Source organism: Nycticebus coucang, chromosome 18 (genome assembly GCF_027406575.1).
Source record: "Nycticebus coucang isolate mNycCou1 chromosome 18, mNycCou1.pri, whole genome shotgun sequence".
NCBI classification, from domain to species: Eukaryota; Metazoa; Chordata; class Mammalia; order Primates; family Lorisidae; genus Nycticebus; species Nycticebus coucang.
In genome coordinates, this window is record NC_069797.1 from 64,439,251 (window position 1) to 64,458,949 (window position 19,699).

General features: G+C 42.5%; 1 protein-coding gene across 4 annotated transcripts in view; it reads right to left on the minus strand.

The window, feature by feature from the left end:
- The window catches only part of TEX2 (testis expressed 2), a 118,869-nt gene that overhangs the window by 60,272 nt on the left and 38,898 nt on the right, over nucleotides 1-19,699 (minus strand). For all 4 annotated transcript variants that reach the window (XM_053567669.1, XM_053567666.1, XM_053567667.1 and 1 more), the window contains exon 2: nucleotides 5,201-6,866. In XM_053567669.1, the coding sequence (XP_053423644.1) occupies nucleotides 5,201-6,841 (1,641 nt within the window). In that variant the 5' untranslated portion in view covers nucleotides 6,842-6,866. The remainder of the gene's footprint in view (nucleotides 1-5,200; nucleotides 6,867-19,699) is intronic.

The window sequence follows — 19,699 nt, forward strand, 5'->3', positions numbered from 1 at the left end:
TTTTAAGCAAATGTCAGGGATTTCTTTTAAAAGGCAACTTCACCAGGAGATGACAGGGTCAGTACAAACTTACTATTTAAATTTTTTGATAGAATCTAATTTCTTCATTCATCTACTCATTCGTTCACCCAACAATTAACTTATCACATGCTTAACACATGGCGGATGCTGAGGATACAACAATGAGAAAGATGGACATGGCCTACTCACTCATGAGCTTATGGCATGGTAGGGAAGACAGACAAAAACCACAGAACTACAGCTCTGATAAGTACTGTGAAGGCGAGGCAGACAAGGCTAGCCGTGCCTTCACAATTTGGCTACTCCTTTTTTTTTCATCCATATGTATAAGAAGTAGACTGAGGGCCACTCCTTTCTGTAATGTAGGGCTGTTTCTGAGAAGAAGTTGCCCAGGTCAGTACCAGATTTCCCAGAGCCCATTACATTTTAGAGCAGTGGTTCCCAACTTTCCTAATGCCACGACCCTTTAACACAGTTCCTGTGGGTCCCAACATTACAAACAGTGGTTGAGATCCCTGTTGTAGAGGATTATGTTACATTATAACTAGTTCACTCCAATAGAATGTGAATGGAAATGATGTGTGTCACTTCTGGGTCCAGGCATTTAAGTAACTATGTCTTCTCTTCACTTGAGCTTTCTGCCAAAGAACTAGATGCAGAAAGAACTCTAAGACTCTACAGCAAAGACTGGAAAACTGGGCGAGAAAACTGTTTCTATAAAGTTTTATTGGAACACAGCTATCTACATTTATTTACATATTATTTATAGCTAATTTATTACTATAGTGCAGAGGTGTGTGGTTGCAACAGAGACTATATGGCCCACAAGCATAAAATATTTTCTATCTGGCCCTTTAAGAAAATGTTGGCTAAGCCCTGGGCAGAGCCATAGATGGCAAGAGCCTGGGCCCCTGCACCAGTATGTGTGGGAGGCCACTGACCCACCTGCAACACCCACAATGGACCGTTACAGTGGACAAGAAAGAAATTCTAATATGTTATAATTCCTTAAAACAAAGCACAATGTTCACTAAGAAAACAGAAGATAGATGATCAAAGTTAGATTCCACTATTTTTATCATAATATTTGGGTCCTAAAGTTAATATCAATGTTGCTCAATGTTTTTACATGCCATAGTTTTATAAATTGTTCCTAAGATTATGAATCTTCCATTCAGTAAAATTAATCAAGCCCAAAGAACATTTGCATTTGAAATCTTTGACAATCTTCAGTAATATCTCTTCTAGAGAACTGTGTTTTGCCAGGTTTCTAAAAACAGCCCTGCACACCAAGCAAAAAACCTCAAGCTAAAATATATTTTTTCTTATTAGTTATGAAGTTATTCTAAACAAGTTAAGGCTAAGAATGAAGAAGAATTTTTTTTTAAATGATCTGTTGTTCAAATATCAATCAGGAAGAATATTCAGGAGGCAGCCCAGGGCAATTTGCTTGTGTACTTGTTCTCTACAAGGGAAATTCAAATACAATTATCCCAGGCACTATGGGGATAACACCTCCCTTAAAAGAAAAAGGTTATTTCTGTATGGCTCCACCACTCACCAGTTGTGTGAACTAGGGCACGTAACTTAACCAAGCGGGCTGTGATAAGGATTGGATGAGATAAGGTACCCGACACTTAGGCCGCTCGAGGTGTTCAGCATAATAGTGTTGCTCTTATTGTTTTAGGGACCAGATCAAAGCAACCAGACTGGCCCATAACATAAAATCCCATTCCATTGGCATCCTCTGTGTAGGTAGTAAACTCTTGGCATAGAGCAGTGATTGGATCAACAATAAAGATAGACTGGATTAAAATCAAAATCTTCCCGTGCTTGCTTTGGCAACACATATAAAATTAAAATCTTCCCGGCAGCTGTGGCTCAAAGGAGTAGGGTGCAGGCCCCATATGCCGGAGGTGGTGGGTTCAAACCCAGCCTCAGCCAAAAACTGCAAAAAAAAAAAAAAATTAAAATCTTTTTAATAAGTAAATACTCAAATTGGTTTAAAATGAATGATGCAGTTGGTCGTTAGGCACTGCAGTTAGTGCCTAGTATAAGTACCATTTCTCTTTGCTAAAGTTAGCACTAACTTACTCAGAGAGCATGTACTTCACAACACCATCCTATCAAAAAAAGCTTGAAAATCATGCATACTGAGTTGCTTTTGCTCCACTTTATATATTAATGCTAAGCTTACGTGTATCACCTCCTCAAGACTCAACACCAGCTTCTTTTAAAAAAGAAATCATCTCAGGCTAGGCAAGGTGGCTCACGCCTATAATCCTAGCACTCTGGAAGGCCAAGGCAGGTGGATCACTTGAGCTCATGAGTTTGAGACCAGCCTGAGCAAAAGCGAGACCCCCTGTGTCTACTAAAAGTAGAAAAAACTGTGGCAAGAGGATCGCTTGAGCCTGAGTTGGAGGTTGCTATGAGCTATGATGCCACGGCACTTTACCCAGGGCAACAGGTTGAGACTCTGTCTCAAAAACACAAAAACAGTCTCATAGGGCAGCGCCTGTGGCTCAGTCGGTAAGGCACTGGCCCCATATACCAAGGGTGGCGGGTTCAAACCCGGCCCCGGCTGAACTGCAACCAAAAAATAGCCGGGCGTTGTGGCAGGCACCTGTAGTCCCAGCTACTTGGGAGGCTGAGGCAAGAGAATCACTTAAGCCCAGGAGTTGGAGGTTGCTATGAGCTGTGTGATGCCCCGGCACTCTACCGAGGGCTATAAAGTGAGACTCTGTCTCTACAAAAAAAAAAACAAAACAGTCTCATAACATACTACCATGTGAAAGAAAGAAAAAAGGTCAGACCACAAAATAATATGATTCCATTAAATCAAAACAAAGAGTGGGTGAGTATGCATGTGATGTATATACTCATATGTGCAGAAATTCAAATTAAACACTAGAATATACACCAAATCATTAACTGTAATTCCCATCCACTAGTATGATTAAAAAGTAATTTTTTTTCCTTTTGGTTTCTTGTATTTTAGAATATTGACTATGTATTTCTTTTAAGCAAAGAAAGAGTTTATGAAATTAAAAAACAAACTATTTTGGACCCTGAAAGAGTTCTTCACCTTGTTTTTTGCAATAAAGAGAGATTATACTGCCACTTCTAGAGGATTCTTGTTTAAACAGAGGAGAGGAAAACCTATTAATTTAACAGAGAAACCTAACAAGCTTTGAACTGGAAAAGCTAGAGATTAAAATCAATAATTAAAGTTCAAAACTGCCCCAGGGAAACCAAGTTCTCCTTTTTGTACATCTGTAACACAAAGGCTTCTCCGGGCAGGTCCAGGCCTGAACTTTTTGCAGAGATGTATTATGGGAAAAGCAGGGAGAGGGCACACCAGGACTCCAAATCCTAACTCCACTACTTAAGTGGTAAGAGACTCTGGACAAATGACCACCTTTCAGAGTCTGAGTCTCCTCATGTGTAAAACTGGAAGCCTCAGACCCCTATGGGCAATTGGGAAGTCGAATTACATAACTTTTATAAAGCAGTATTCTCTAAACTTTTCTGATTCCATGCCCTATCTGTAATCACATTTGCAGTCAGCTTTCAGTATCCAGGGGTTGCGAATCTGTAGATTCAATGAAACACGGATCAAAAATATTTTTAACTGGCTCAGTGCTCATAGCTTAGTGGGTAGGGGGCTGGCCACATACACTGGGGCTGTCGGGTTCGAACCAGGCCCGGGCCTGCTAAACAACAATGACAACTACAACAAAAAAAAAAACCAGGTGTTGTGGTGGGCACCTGTAGTGGGTAGGTTGAGGCAAGAGAATCGCTTAAGCCCAACAGTTTGAAGTTGCTGTGAGCTGTGACGCCACAGCACTCTTAGCGATGGCGACATAGTGAGACTATTTTTAAAATAGTACAAATTTTAAAAATACAGCATAACAACCATTTATATAGCATTTATATTGTACTAGGTACCATACATAATCTGGAGATGATTTAGAGCTGTCAATCTGTAATCCCCAATGCCAGTATTGGTTCGTGACCTGATAGGAACCAGGCCACACAGCAGGAGTGAGTGTCAGGCAAGAAAGCAAAGCTTCATTTGTGTTTACAGCTCTTGATCACTGCTCACATCATTGCCTGAGCTTTGCCTCCTCTCAGATCAGCAGCAGCATTGGATTCCCACAGGAGTGCTAACCCTACTGTAAACTGTACATGCGAGGGAGTTAGGTTGCTCATTCCTTATGAGAATCTAATGCCTGATGATCTCAGGCGACAAGGTAACGTGCTTGAATTATCTTAAAACCACGTTCCCACTCCCACTCCTGGCCATGGAAAAACTGCCTTCCATGAAACCGGTCCCTGGTGCCCAAAAGGTTGGGGACCACTGATTTAGAGTATACAATAGGGTGTGTAGGTTATATGCAAACACTACACCATTTTATATCAGGCATCTGAACATCCACAGACTTTGGTATCCTTGGGGGTCCTGGACCCAATCTCCCATCAATACTGAAGGAAGATTGTATATGAACACGTGTATGTATGACCTACAAACTATTTAAGCTACTTTTATGTTGTCTACTATACTTTTATATCATGTATAATATGAAACATATACAATGACAAGAAATTTTTTAAATATGCACAAATACAAACAGAAGTTCTAATATTTCCTTCCTGCATGCTGATGAAATGTCCCAGGCACTGCTGAGGCGGCCCAGAGCCTGACATCTGACACACAACGAAAGGTGACGTCTCTTTCTCTAACCTACGTCCCCACCATGCAGAGGAAGGAGAAGCTCCAGCAGGGCCAGCCCCTGACAATGTGCTTTCTCTTCCTCCTTCCTTTCCTCTTGCAATTCCAGGAGTATTTAGCCCTTCTTCAGGGTCTCAAGAATATTTAACCCCAACATACTCAGAAATAACAAACCCTTAGCAAGCAGCAAATCCCTGGCAAGTTTAGAGACAGACCAAAATAGGAACAGGATGTAAACCCTACACTCCAGAGCCATAGAGATCTGTGAAAAACTTCTTGGTCAATCTGTAAACCCTGAGCTCAAATGACGTTTACCAGATCAGTCTCTGCCTTCAAAACACTGCTAGTGCAAAAACTTTAAACAACTAACCAAAAAACTGTAGATCTAAAATAAGGATAGTATATGAGGGAAGGCATGTGCTAGCCAGCTGCTGGGGAGAGGCTTACCTTTAGTATTTCAGGTTCTTTGACATCCAGAGACCTTGTTTTCCAGGGTTGCAGATTTTTATGTAACTTGTGAAATTTATGAGCACTTGGTGGTGTAAAAAACCAAATCATGCAAACTGCAGTCATGAATCCAATGCCAATTCCCAGGAAGAGTCCACTCGCATAGTGGGGAAGCGGAAGGATGAGGTACGCATAGACACACATTATAAAGAAGCCCAAGGTCTTCACTGGTAATTCTGTGTGCTGCACAGCCAAGTCCACCTCATCTTCACTGTCAAGAACCGCCATACCGTCATCCCCGAGCACCTCTGGCTTGAGAGGGATGTCTGGTGGCCTATCAACTCTACTCTCCCCCTCCATTTCCAAATCAAAGTCCTCAGCATACAGTTCACAAAACTCTTCATCTTCTTTGCTCACTAAGGCAGACAAAGAACATTTTTCAAGAACTAGAGAGCTTGTCTTCAGGCCTAAATCCTTCAGACTGCTCCCCTGGGAACTTTTTGGGTCTACCTCTCTCACCGGCTCATCCGTCTTTGGGGGGTCACTTCTGAGGGTGTTAGAATCGCTCCCATAACCATCCCCCTCGGAGTCACCCTCTTCCTCCTTGATGCTGTAGTTGTTATTGCTTTCCAAGTGCCCGTTCAAGCTAGACAGATTGGAGAGTTCTGAAGCACTTGAAGATAAGGCTTTGGGCCTATGGCTGCCACTTTCTTCCCCTATAATTTTACTAAGGAGCTGAAAAGGCTCATATATGACTTCTGAAAGGCGTCGTTTAGTGTCTTCAATTTTAGCCTCCATTTCGGGCACTTTAAAAAAGGAGCGAGTATCAGAGGGAGAAGTCAGGGGGGAAGAGGGTGCAGTTTTGGAATCTCCACCTGTGTTTCGTGGCTGTGTGAACTGCTTGAACAGGTGTAAGTTCAGTTTGGAGTCAGGTGGCTTGTAGGACACTGTATCTGACTCCTGCCGGGAAGTGTCCGTGGACAGAGACTTGACTAACGTCTTCATCAAGTGCCTGTGCCTTGGGGGGTGTGGGGATTCTTTTGGCTCCACCTCAGTCGACAGGGACTTCACAAGGCTCATGAAAGGTTTTGCGCTGGAAATGGCAGAGGATGAGGCACTGGACGAGAGGACAGGAGACTTGGAAGGCGAGGACAATGGGGAGGAAGAACTGGTTTTCTGCTCAGAAAGGGATGATACACTAGGAGAGCTTGCTAAGGGCCCTGATGAAGATGACCCTGGGGACAGAGCCAATGGCACTGTACTTAATACCTGTGCTGCTGGAGAAGGGGACTCCGACAGTTTTACAGTGTTCTCGGAGACAGGCAAAATGTCAGGGGCCTGGGACATGGACTGTCCATCTGCCAGGATGGCTGAGACAGCAGAACCAGTGGGGTCATGGCTGCCCTGGGGTTCAAGATAGAGGTCTTCCTTGGCTTCAAGCCCTGTTACAATGCTTTGGTCATCCAGCCCCTCCTCAAGGTACTCCCGGAACTCCTCCTCCTCTTCCTCCTCCTCCCCAGATGCCGAGAAGTGAATGGCGATGGTATCTTGGGACACGGACCTCTGCACGTGCACTTTAGGGGCTGATGGTTTTGGCATGTCAATGGTTTTCTCGGCATGGCGACCATTCAGACTTGTCATTGCCGGCTTCACAAGGGCTCAGGCTCTGTGAAAACAGTGAGAAAACCAGAAGTCAGAGAGCAGTTTCTCCACAGGAGAAACCATCATTTGCAGAGAGGAGCCCCGCTGAAGCTCCGTTTAAGTGGTGATTATGCTTTTACTTGGCAGATGCCCAATGGTTTTCACTTCAGTGGGTTTAATGGTTTAATTTTCACTAGATAAACTTCAGTTAGGCATTCTCTTTTATGAGCAAACTACATACCAGTGTTATAAATGCCATACAACCTGTCTTACTTCACAACATCCGAACAATCATTTCCTCCCTTTTAACCAGCTCATTTCTATCAGCAATTCTCTGATTTCAAGCCTTGAAATATCTGAACAATAGATGTTACCAGCATCACTTCAGAAGTCAAATAGGATAAAATGCAGCATCCTGGTGATCTTGAGAAACTTGAAAGAAAAATATCACCAGTGGTCTTCTAGCTATCACAAGCTCTCCCAGGTGTGGTACTGCTTCCATTGCAATTTTCACAGCAATCTTAACACTTAACTTGGCTCAGTCTCCCCTGGACACTCATGCCATCTTGCCATTGCAAATAAGGAACAAAGTGTCCAAGTGTGGAAATCTGTAAACTCACTGCTACGGCCTGTTGGCTTCTTTATTTCCCAAAAGGTAGGTACCATGAAGCCTGAGTAATTAGGCAGCCATAAAGACAGGCCATGTTTTGTGGATTCAGGATAAGTAAACATATTTTAAATGAATACAAGATTCAAATGGCAAGAAGATCCAAAATATCATTGCTCAAATCCACTACCAACCAAAAACTTCACCAAGGACTAGGGAGACACAGAAATTATGTTTCCTGCATCTGGAGCTTAGTTGGAGAAAAGACAACCTGAAAAGCTGGGCAGCAAAATAAGACATCAAGCCCACCTGTGATGCCTATTACATTCCATCTCTCCTTATTCACTTATGGCCAGGCATCATGACAGACCTTACTAGATGGAAATTAACAGGCCTGGACAGAGACCCTGTCAAAAGAACTGAAACATAGGGCAGACTTTAGGAAGGTGAGACCAGTATGGGAGGTGGGACACCCACCTGGTCTTTGAAACCGATAAGTAAGTTATGGCAAACACACATGGTCAGGAGGAGAGAAGGGTCCAGGACATGAAGATGGCAGAGGGCAGGGTATGTGCCACCTGGCTCTACTCTGCCTCTAGGACAGAAGGTGGGAGTGGTGAGAAGGGGAGGTGACCAGGATCAGAGAGGCACCGCGGGGCAGTGGAAAGAGCACTTGCCCTGGGCCCAGGACATAGGGCTTCTGGAACTTGCTCCCTTCCAGCTGATTCTGTGGGACCTTGAACAAGCCATGGCCTCTCTGGGTCTCAGTATCTTCATTTGTAAAATGGGGCATCAAGAGGACAGAAGAATTGGAAGGAAAGGACAATGGGGAGAAAGAACTGGTTTACTGCTCAGAAAGGGATGACGCACTGGGGGACATTGCTAAGAGCCCTAACAAAGACAGCCCTTGGGTTAGAGCACTGTACTTAATACCTGTGCTGCCAAAGCAGGGACTGTGAACAAGCCAGGGTCTCTGTGGGTTCTCAGAATCTTCATCTGAAAATTGGGGCATCCAGAGCAGCGGTTCTCAACCTGCGGGTCGCAGGAACTGTATGAAAGGGCCGCGGCATTAGGAAGGTTGAGAACCACTGATCTAGAGCCTTTCGGAATCTAAACCTCTACATGTTTATTATGTTTACAGGTGACTGCCCACATTCCAACATAATACAATTACAAGTAATTTACCATAGACAATCAACATTATGCTGCTTATCTCTTTAATTTGAAGAGCTCCTACATTTAAGTCTTCTCCCAAATATTCATGTTCAAAATGCTGGTCATTGACACTGCCATTAAGAAAACATAAAACCAGCGGGTAAGGGATGGAAAACAGTGATCTTGAATCACTGGAAGAAGGAAATACTCCCATGATGGCAAGAATCACAATTTAAGGGCCCAGTGCCCCAACATGGACACATCTGAAATTATACATTTTCAGGATCAAATATTTGAGAAAAATTACTTTCATAAAAACTTCACACACAGTTTTGCCCCTGCTCATTTGTGACCCTCAAGCTCTCCTATCTCCACTGGATCCAGGAAAAGAGAATGATCTCTATCCGCCAACAAAGTAATCTAAACCAGGAACTGATGGTGCTAGAAAAACACAGCCTCAGTTCTGGATAATCCTTCCCTGTTATCTTTAAGCTAACAGGTTTGTAGGCTTAGTAAGAAGAAAAACATAAGCAACATATGTTTTTCGTTTATCTGTCACTTAGTTTTATAAGGGTAATTTAAAAAGAAAATAATAGAGGTAATTTAAAAAGAAAGTTTGGTATCTGATAATTCTCAGTAGGCTGAAAAATAAACCCATTTAACATGCTTTAATAACAAAGGATGATCTGTAAGGCTCTGATGTTCTGAAGTTGTTTCATGGGTGGCAATGGCTGCAAGTGATGGTAACTGCTGGAGCAAGGCCAAGAACAAAGTGCACAAATTTTAGACTGAAATGGAGTCAGTGATCCTGGTTAGTTGTGGGTGAGATGGCCCGGGAATCTGAGGGCAAAGTCAGGCCTCGCCCAAGGCCAAAGGGTGGCCCAGGAGTGCATCCAGAAGCCTGTGGTCTCAGCAGCCAAGTCAGGCTCCATGGAACAAAAAGCTGCCACTTGCCCGGGAAGCTGAGTTACTTTTTGTGCAGGGGCCACCAGGAGCCTGCTGGCTCAGTCTTCTTGCACCTAGTCAGGCCCTCTGACTAGGCTGTCACAGGAACCTCTATTGACCTTTGACCTAACTGTCTCAAGGTCTGTGTCAGCCAACAGGGCCTGAGGTGAGCTCCTTGGAGAACCAGGTGCTAGGTAGCAACATGGGGGCAGGCAGTCAGGCTTACCATCATTATTGTTTTTCTACAGGGCTCAAGCAGTTCAAGCAAATGCCACAAATCCACACTGACCAAAGCCTGGCTCCACTCCCCTAGATTTTTACTGAAATAAGTCACATGAGGCTAGAGCACTAGAGCATCACTACTATTCTTTAAATACAAGAAAACTGCCAGGCCTCTGTTTGTTCATCTGTAAAATGAGGAAGTTAGACCAGATAAACAAAGGTTGTTGCATAAAGAGTGTACTAGAACCAGAGACCATGGTTTGGGTTCTAGATAGCCCATCAAAGGGTCACACCCTCCTCACCCAGGGGTTCGCTCCAAGCCCCGCTCTGTCCTCCCAATGGCTGGCTGCCAGGACCAACAAAGCCAACCATTCCAGTCATGGCCTTGCAGAGCAGCTGAGGCCAAGAGGAAAGAGTGCCTGACTGATGTCCAGAGAGATCACATGGTTTGCCAAGGGCACAGCACTGACCGACCGTGGGAGGGCCGTCAGACATGGGCTCCCTGACCCTGAGGTTCAGGTGCCCTCCCACTGAAGCAGGCTGCCTCTCCAAGCATGTCGCACATGCTCTTTATTCCCACTTTGTCCTGGCCTTGGTATCTGGCCTCTGTGCTCTGTTATAGACAGCTTGCCCTGAAGAACTAAAACCTCAGTTCTGAACAGCCAGCATGTGACCAGTCACACCAAGAAATGAAGGGTCTCATTATCCACCTGACAATGTGGCACCATAAAAAATGACTAGCCTCCTGCCCTCTCCTCTCAAAACTCAATTACACCCAAGCTTGAAAAATGAGACAAGGTTTTCTAGAGCCCTCAGGAACTGAAATGCCAAAAAAGGAAATTTCCTGCTCAATTGTACTAAAGCTACCAGCAGACCACAAGACCTTGAGATTTGACACTGACACCAGACCCCCTACATCTTGTAAGGGGAGGGCCACAGCTCATGCAGTCATTGTGCTCCCCTAGCTAAAATTCCTGCCAGAGACATGCTTAAGAAAAAGTCCGACATGATCAAAGTGGTGGTAAAGATTAATCATATCCAGTCCCAGGAAGAATGGGGGTGGCAGAGGCACGTGGAAAAACGGGTCAGGGGTCAGGGGTCTGGTGTCTGGAAAGGCCAGCTCCATTATCAGGCCATTCTGCCAAACACAGTAACAATGAATACAATTTTATTTTTTTTAATCTTCTGAAAAGCTCTGAGGCTTTGGCAACTGAGCAAGGAATAATGAGGTGAAAACTAAGGAGAATGGGAACCCAGAAAGCTGAGCTCTAGAGAAGCCACTTTCCCCTCAAAGCATTGGCCAATCCTGGCAAATGTCATTTTCACTTTAATGGCCTCCTCGGCAGAAATCAACATCCAGGGCTGGTAGAAGTGAAGCACCAACTACAGACTCTTCCTCAAAGAGCTGTGACCACATGGGGCTCCAGCTATTCATTTCAGGTGAACCAAAAACAAAGCAGCCTCAGCTTAGATTGGAGGCCCAGGTTTGCCAAGAGAACCAGGGACTCTCTGAACCACCTCCAAGGTGGTCTTGGACAAGGAATATCCCCAGGGGCCTGGAAGAAACGAATACAAATACTCTCCCATGAATGCACTTTCACCTGAAGCCTCAAGTTATTTCTAAAAATATTTTTTCAAAGAGAAGGAATGGCAGGCACATAATCAAAGGTAACCAAGCAGACGAGGAAGCAAGACTGACGACCCACAGAAATAAAAATGACAGAGAAACAAAGACTTCAGATAATGAGGTTATCGGGTGCAGGCCAAAAAGCAAGTATGAGAATTAGAGGTGAGCAGACCAGTTTGAAGGCTACTGTGGCAGCCTAAGCACGAGGTAAGACATGCCTAAACCACAGGCTTGGATTGGGGAAAAAAAGGACAAATGGAAAGAAATAGAAAAGAATGGAATATGACCAGATAGAAGACTGGAGGACAGAAGAAAACAAAAGGAGGAGTTCAGATTGACTCCAGACACTACCAAGATAAATCTAGCTTCTGTGAAAGCAGGTGGGGAGATAAGGAAGTGTGGCAGGTGGGTAATGCTCCCCTAAAGACATCCATAACCCAATCCCTAAGACTGTGAATGTTACTTTTCATGGCAAAACAGATTTTGTAGATGTGAATATCTTGAGAGAGAAGAGTATCTTGGATTACCTGGGTAGTGCCAATGTAATCACAAGGATCCTTAAAGATGGAGGAGGGAAGTAAGACTCAAGAGAAGGAGATGTGAAATGGAAGCAGAGGTCAGAGTGGCCCAAGAAGTGGCAGACATCTATTCTGGGGAAAAGAAGAAAATATTTGAAATCATATATCTGACAAAGGGTTCATATCCAAAATACATAAAGAACTCTAACAACATGACAAGATAACCTGATTGAAAAAATGGCTGGGCGGGGCGGTGCCTGTGGCTCAGTCGGTAAGGCGCCGGCCCCATATACGGAGGGTGGCGGGTTCAAGCCCAGCCCCGGCCAAACTGCAACCAAAAAATAGCCGGGCGTTGTGGCGGGCGCCTGTGGTCCCAGCTACTCGGGAGGCTGAGGCAAGAGAATTGCTTAAGCCCAGGAGTTGGAGGTTGCTGTGAGCTGGGTGAGGCCACGGCACTCTACCGAGGGCCATAAAGTGAGACTCTGTCTCTACGAAAAAAAAAAAAAAAAAAAGAAAAAATGGCTGGGCGCAGTGGCTCAGGCCTGTAATCTTAGCACTCTGGGAGGCTGAGGCGGGCGGATTGCTTGAGTTCAGGAGTTTGAGACCAGACTGAGCAAGAACAAGACCTGTCTCTTAAAAAAAAAAAAATAGCCAGGCATTGTGGTGGGCATCTGTAGTCGCAGCTACTCGGGAGGCTGAGGCAAGAGGAGTTTGAGGTTACCCACAGCACTCAACCAGGGTCGACAAAGTGAGATTCTGTCTCAAAAAAAAAAAAAAAAAAAGGCCAAAGCACTTAAAAGATATGCCGATGGCAAACAAGCATATGGAAAGATGCTCGATATCACTAATTATTAGGAAAAACCACAATGGGACGTCTACCTCACACCCATCAGGATGGCTACAATTAAAAAAAGAAGCAATATATTCAATACTAGAATGAAGTCAGTACATGAACTAATACACACCCACACAAGAGAAAAACTCAATTTATTCAAGTTTGGGGAGGGGGAGAAGGAGGGGGTAAAGCGGGGGAGGAAAGGGGATTGGTGTGCTCCCATGTAATGGGCACAAGGTTAGGGTATATGGCACACCTCCTGAGTGTAGGACACAACTACAACAGGGACCTACCTGACAAATACTGTAACCTAATCATTTATACCCTCATACTAACCTGAAATTTAAAAAGAAGAAAAAAATGCTAGTAAGGATGTAAAGAAATTGGAACCCTTGTGCACTACTGGTGAGATTGTAAAATGTCACAACTGTTATGGAAAATAGTATGGAGGAGCCTTAAAAAGTTAAAAATAGACTACCAGATAATCCCTCAATCCCACTTCTGGGTATATATCGAAAACAATTGAAAGCAGGGCCTTGAAAAGATATATGCATGCCCATGTTCACAACAGCATTATTCGCAATAGCCAAGAGGGAAAGCAGGCCAAGTGCCCACCAATGTCTGGTATATACTGTACACACAATGGAATATTATTCAGCCTTTGAAAGGAAGGAAATGCTACTATACGGATACACCTTGAAGACATTATGCTAAGTGAAATAAGGTAGTCATAGAAAGACAAATAAGTACTACAGGATTCCACTCATACGAGTTATCTAAAGTAGTCAAATTCATAGACACAGAATGGTGGTTGCCAGGGGCTGGAGGACAAGGAAATGAGGGGCTGTCATTAATTGACATAAAGTTCATTTATAAGATGAAAAAATTCTAGAGATTGGTTATACAACAATGTGAATACCCGTAACCCTGATGCCCTGTACACTTAAAAATGGTTAAGATGGTAAAATTGTGCTATTGTATTTTACCAAAGTTAAAAATAAAATTAGGACAAGTAGATTGGCTAACACCTGTAATCCCAGCACTTTCGGAGGCTGAGGCAAGAGGATCACTTGAGGCCAGGAGTTCAAGACCAGTCTGCACAACAAAAGACCCAACCTCTACCAAAAAAAAAAAATAGAAAAGTTAGCCAGTCCTAGTGTCGCAGCCACTCGGGAGGCTGAGGCAGGAAGACTGCTTGAGCCCAGGAGTTTGAGGTCGCAGTACTCTAATCAGGCCACTGCACTCTAGCCTGGGCAACAAAGCAAGCCCTTGCTTCAAATAAGTAAAGAAGTAAAATAAAATTTTAAAAAACATTTTAAATGTTACAACGAGGTTTGGCGCCTATAGCTCAAGCAGCTAAGGCGCCAGCCACATACACCAGAATCCAGCCCGGGCCCGCCAAACAAAAATGACAACTAAATACAACAACAGTCGGGCGCTGGGGCGCCTGTAGTCCCAGCTACTCGGGAGGCTGAGGCAAGAGAATCGCCTAAGCCCAGGAGTTGAAGGTTGCTGTGAGGTGTGATGCCATAGCACCCAGGGCGCCAGCTTGAGGCTCTATCTCAAACCACAATGGGACATTACAATGAAATACTACAATGAAATAATTTAATACTTTGAACTACTTATCATGCTAAATAAAACAATTCTATTCAAAAACCTGTTCTTCAGTATTTACATTACAGTATGATTAAGTCCTAAGATAATATATATAAATGTATTTATGATCTCATACTTTTAGGGAAAGAAAAGAGCTATTTAGAGCCATATGCTCTCTGAACCTTACCCTTAGACAAGTGTGTTTCTGGAAAGCAGGATGTCTCAAACTGTTCTGTTGCTGGATCTATCCTAAGGTCTTTACCATAATTCTACCACTAAGGTTACCATCCCTACAAAGAAGTTCATCTTTCACTAAGAGGGAAAATTCCTTCTCCAGAATTTACACAGACTATCTAGTCTACAAATAAGAAACTAATCAATGGCTTCATCTAACTTGAACTTATAAAAAACAAAGGCCTCAAACAGGAGCCAAATGCCCCTCCTATCTTGAACTCCATGGGCTACCACTATCAGTGGAATCACAGTGAGAATACCAAACATAAATGAAGTTTATTTTATTTCCAGTCGCCAAAAAAGGTTAGCATCATTAATTAGAGCATGAAAAACCAACTGACAATAAATCAGACTGTACAATGAAAAATGAAGAGATATTTCAAGACTCAATGTTGACATTTATTAACTCAGAGATAATGACCCCTCTGAATCTGGTTTTTATTTTTGTTTTTTCGTTTAATTTTCTACTAATAAATGCCCTTCCTCTACCTCCAGTTTTATTTGAAATAATTCAATCCTTTGTCCTACAATCAGAACCATAAAAAAGGAAGATAGTTCCAGGCCACTCAATTATCACCAACACATGTGCTTTGTCCTCCCACGCTAGGCCAAATAGTAATATGGCAAGCAAGTACCATCATTTTCTTCTAATTTGTATACTAGACTAGAGGAAGTATTAATGGAAAAGAGATGGGAGAAAATGAAGAGGGAAAAAAGCATCTTTGACCGAAAATGGAACCAATCTCCCCATATGGAGATTGCAGTAATAAAGCATCTTATGAGGCAAACCTGGTTTGGAATATGCTTCATTTCTCAGGAGTATCCCTAATCCATCAAGGTCATTATTAACACTCTCTGTCGTTGTAAAATTCAGCCTGTTAGACATTTGCTGCCTCTGAACAAGCTTACTTTTGGACATTTGATGTATGAATACCATCTGCTACACTGGGCTGTATCAGTCAATAGTTTCAATCCATAAACTTCTCTTGGCAGAGGAAAAAGGCAAGCTGCATCTATTGCAGAGGATGGTCTTAACACCTCTTATCTGTGCATTTTAAAATACAAGTTGGTTTTATAAAAAGGGGGGAAGAGGCTGTACTGTATTTTTTCTGCCTTGATGCTGCAGAGTGAATCTGGTCAAAACCAACCATAGCAGGAAGATCTAATTTAGCCTAAAAATCTCAAATACCTCTTAATAGCTATCCCTTCATTCATTGAAATTCAGTGAAGCAGCTGAGATTTGCCAGCAGCCATTCTAATCTGCTAATACTCCACCTCACAAACAAAAATCAATATTGACATCATAGATAATGAACTAGCTCTAGCCTTAATTTCATTGAAAGAAAAGAAAAAGAAAAAACAAGACTACTTCCAGCACAGGTAAGAAACTCAAAACTCCTTTCCCATTAGTTGTTAAGTTTCCAGGCCCACACTCAATGTCTCTTCCAACCCAGCAGGGTCCTATACACGACCAAAATATAGGGTTTTTGTTGTTGTTGTATATTTTTTGAGACAGGGTCTCAGTCTGTCCTCAGTCTAGAGTGGCCCAATCATAGTTCTCAGCAACCTCAAACTCCTGGGCTCAAGGGATCCTCCTGGCTCAGCCTCTGGAGTAGCTAGGGTTACAGGCACCACCACAACCAGCTAATCACTTTCATGCTTTTTATAAAGATAGGGTCTTGTTCTTTCTCAGGTTGTTCTCAAATTCTAGACCTCAAATGATCCTCCCACTTCAGCCTTCCAGACTGCTAGGATCACAGCCAAGTGCTACCATACCCAGCTCACTAATACCTTTTTATCTGTCATGAAGGAGGCCCACTCCAGGAAGAGTGCCACATCCCAAAAGAAAAAGGGGTTCAAAAGGATTGATGCAATCAGAATCTTGCTTTATGGATTGCTAAATGTTTCTACTAATAAAATCAAATTCCATTCACAGTAACGCAATAAAACCAGGTCACGGCAGCACAATCACACAAGGCCTGTGGAGGCTTATAAAAGATAAAGGGGTGCCATCCACCGAGGAGGACTCAAGGAAACAACATGACATACAGATGTCATTTTATGATGTTTATCGTAAATGTTTATGATGTTTATCATAAAATGACATCTATATGAGTGTCCCAAACCCTAGGTTAAGATTAAAGCTAACCCTAACCCTAAATCTAACTCAGGACAGGTATGCCCAACCCAGATCAGATGGTGCAAATCAAGTAAAGAAGTCTGGGGATAACTTTCTTTTCCTTTCTTATTTTTCTGTTTTTGTTTTTATTTTTGTTTTTGCTTGGGGGGGTGTGTGTGGGGGGGAGGTTTAGCAGAAAAGTTACATATGTGACTAAGAAGAAGTGGACCAAAGAATAACACAGATAGAAAATGGAAAGGCACTGAAATGAAACAAGCCCCCTGCCCAGGAGGGACAGGAAACAGTTTGGCTTACAGCTGAGGGCTGCACTGGGAGTAAGGAAGGATGATTTTGCAGGGGTCCTCAAACTTTTTAAACAGGAGGCCAGTTCACTGTCCCTCAGACTGTTGGAGGGCCGGACCATAGTTAAGAAAAAAATGAACAAATTCCTATGCACACTGCACATGTCTTATTTTGAAGTAAAAAAACAAAACGGGAACAAATACAATCACACCACCTCATGTGGCCCGTGGGGACACAGTTTGAGGACCCCTGATATAGTATTTGAGTTCAGGGGCAGGGAAATCAATTGTTCAAAACCTTTAAAGCTACCCGTTTGAATTTCTTTTCAAATCTTAGGAAAGAAAACTACTATGGCAGGTAAGCGCTTGAGAAGTTTGAAAACCAGGTGTAAGCATCTGTTCTTTAGGTGAACAGAATGCCCGGAAGCCAGGAGAGTGTGGTGCTGAGAGGCAGAGGGAGGATGAGGGGAGGCAGTGGCTGGGGGAGTAAACTGCTGACAACATTTTACATTTGGGAAAGGGTACATGCTGTTCTTTTTGTTTTTATCTCTGCAACCCTATTAAAAGTTTGAAATTATGTCCAAATTAAAAACAAACGAAACAAAAGCTGCATCCTAACCACTGTGTGGCATTGGGTCTGTCATTTACATCACTCCCTTCCTTGCCTCTGTGTTGTCTCTACCATTCAGAATTATCAAGCAGGGATACAGGGAACAAGAGGAGAGAGCCACAGTTTTGTCATTCCTTACATTTTTAACCTTTATTTTGAAATAATTAAAGACTCGGAGTAACTTCCAAAAGTAGTACAGAGCAGTCCCATGTACCTTTTTATTCATCATTCGTTAAATTTTAAAGGCAAATCTTCAAAGTTAAATTCCAAGTAGTTAAGAAATAAGATTTTAACTGCAAACCACTAGTTCACTCCTGTAAGTAAGAATGCATTCCAACTGACAGCATAAAACTTCCCCTCATAAGGACTTTCAGTAGTCCTTCCGAAGGTCTGTAATGGTCAATTTATGAAGGCATCTTCAACAGATACTTCCCAAGTATATGAACAGGAAATTCACCCAAAAGTTCAAATGGCCAATAAACAACCAAATGCAAAAGCTTAACCTTACTAAAAACAATAAAGAATTGGAAACACATCAATGAAATAATTTGTCATTAAACTCAAGGATTAAAATATTCGTGATGTTGACAAGGGCACAAGGAGACAAGCCCTCTCACTAATGGTTATAACGTAATCATTAAAAACTTGTCTGAAAACTAGTAAAATTAGAAACTAGAAAATTAGTAAAACTGTTCTGTAGTATAAACGCTGAAAACAATTTTGTAGGAACTATTAAGCACCACAACAATGTTCACACCCATAAGCACACCAGGCTGAACACGAGGAGGGAGCATTAATTCTGCTTTCTTCCACATTAACAGGCTTGCCACTTTTATTTGCTACTTTTAGGTATTTCCAAATACTTTTGTGATCTGAAAAGTTATACGTAAATGTTATGTCCATCTTCAAAATATAATCATTATCTTTGGAATATATAATTGCCCTAGCTGCCCAAATACAGTTTTCCATGAGAAAACTAAGGCATAGAAAGATTCCTTTTTATACAATCACGTCACAGTATATACATGCCATACCTATGTATGTATATAATTTCCTTTTATATTCAATATTCCACAGGGAAGTAATCTAGCATTCAGGTATCAGCAAGGCCTTTGGTTTCAGATCCCCCAACCTTGTAGTAGTCTGACTCTCCAGCAAATCATTTACCCTAACCAAGCCTCAGTTTCTCTAGCTGTAAAACAGAAATGGCAACAATGTCAGGAAGATTAAATGAAACAATTTATGCAAAACATTATGCATGACTCCTGGGAGAAAGCAGGCCTTCTTATTACTGACTGTTCTTGTAAGCACTCATGTCAATAAACATTTTTTTCATATGTGATTTTCAGTAGATACAGAGGATGAATATCCTAATCATTTCCACTCAGGATACTACTGAGAATTTGTTGGCTATTACAAATGATGCTGAAATGCTGTTCATGATACTATACATAAACCTCTGACTGCCTCTCTTACTCCTTAGGAAATATTTCTAGAAGTGAAATTACAGGGTTAAACAGTATATATACGTCTCCACTTCAATTAAAAAAACAACAACACAATTTCAAACTCATTGTAAAAAAAAACTTCAAAAACAGATGTAGAGGAAAAGTGAAATTTTCTTCTCCTCCCCTCAAAATGAACTGTTTTAGAATATACCCTTCCAGAACTTTTGGGTGTATTTTGTGAGCATATAAAAGATTATAGGCACACACAAAGTTGTTTGTTTTCACTTTTTTTTTTTTGAAATAAAGTCTATGTCACCCTCAGTAGAGTGACATGGTGTCACACCTCATAGCAACCTCAAACTCTTGAGCTTAAAGCGATTCTCTTGCCTCAGCCTCCCAAGTAGCTGGGACTACAGGCGCCCGCAACAACACCCGGCTATTTTAATTGTAGTTGTCATTGTTGTTTAGCAGGCCCGGGCTGGGTATGTGGCTGACACCCTAACCACTGAGTGACAGGTGCCAAGCCTATTTTCACTCTTTCTTTCTTTCTTTTTTTTTTTTTTTGAGACAGAGCCTCAAGCTGTGGCCCTGGGTAGAGTGCCGTGGCATCACAGCTAACAGCAACCTCCAACTCCTG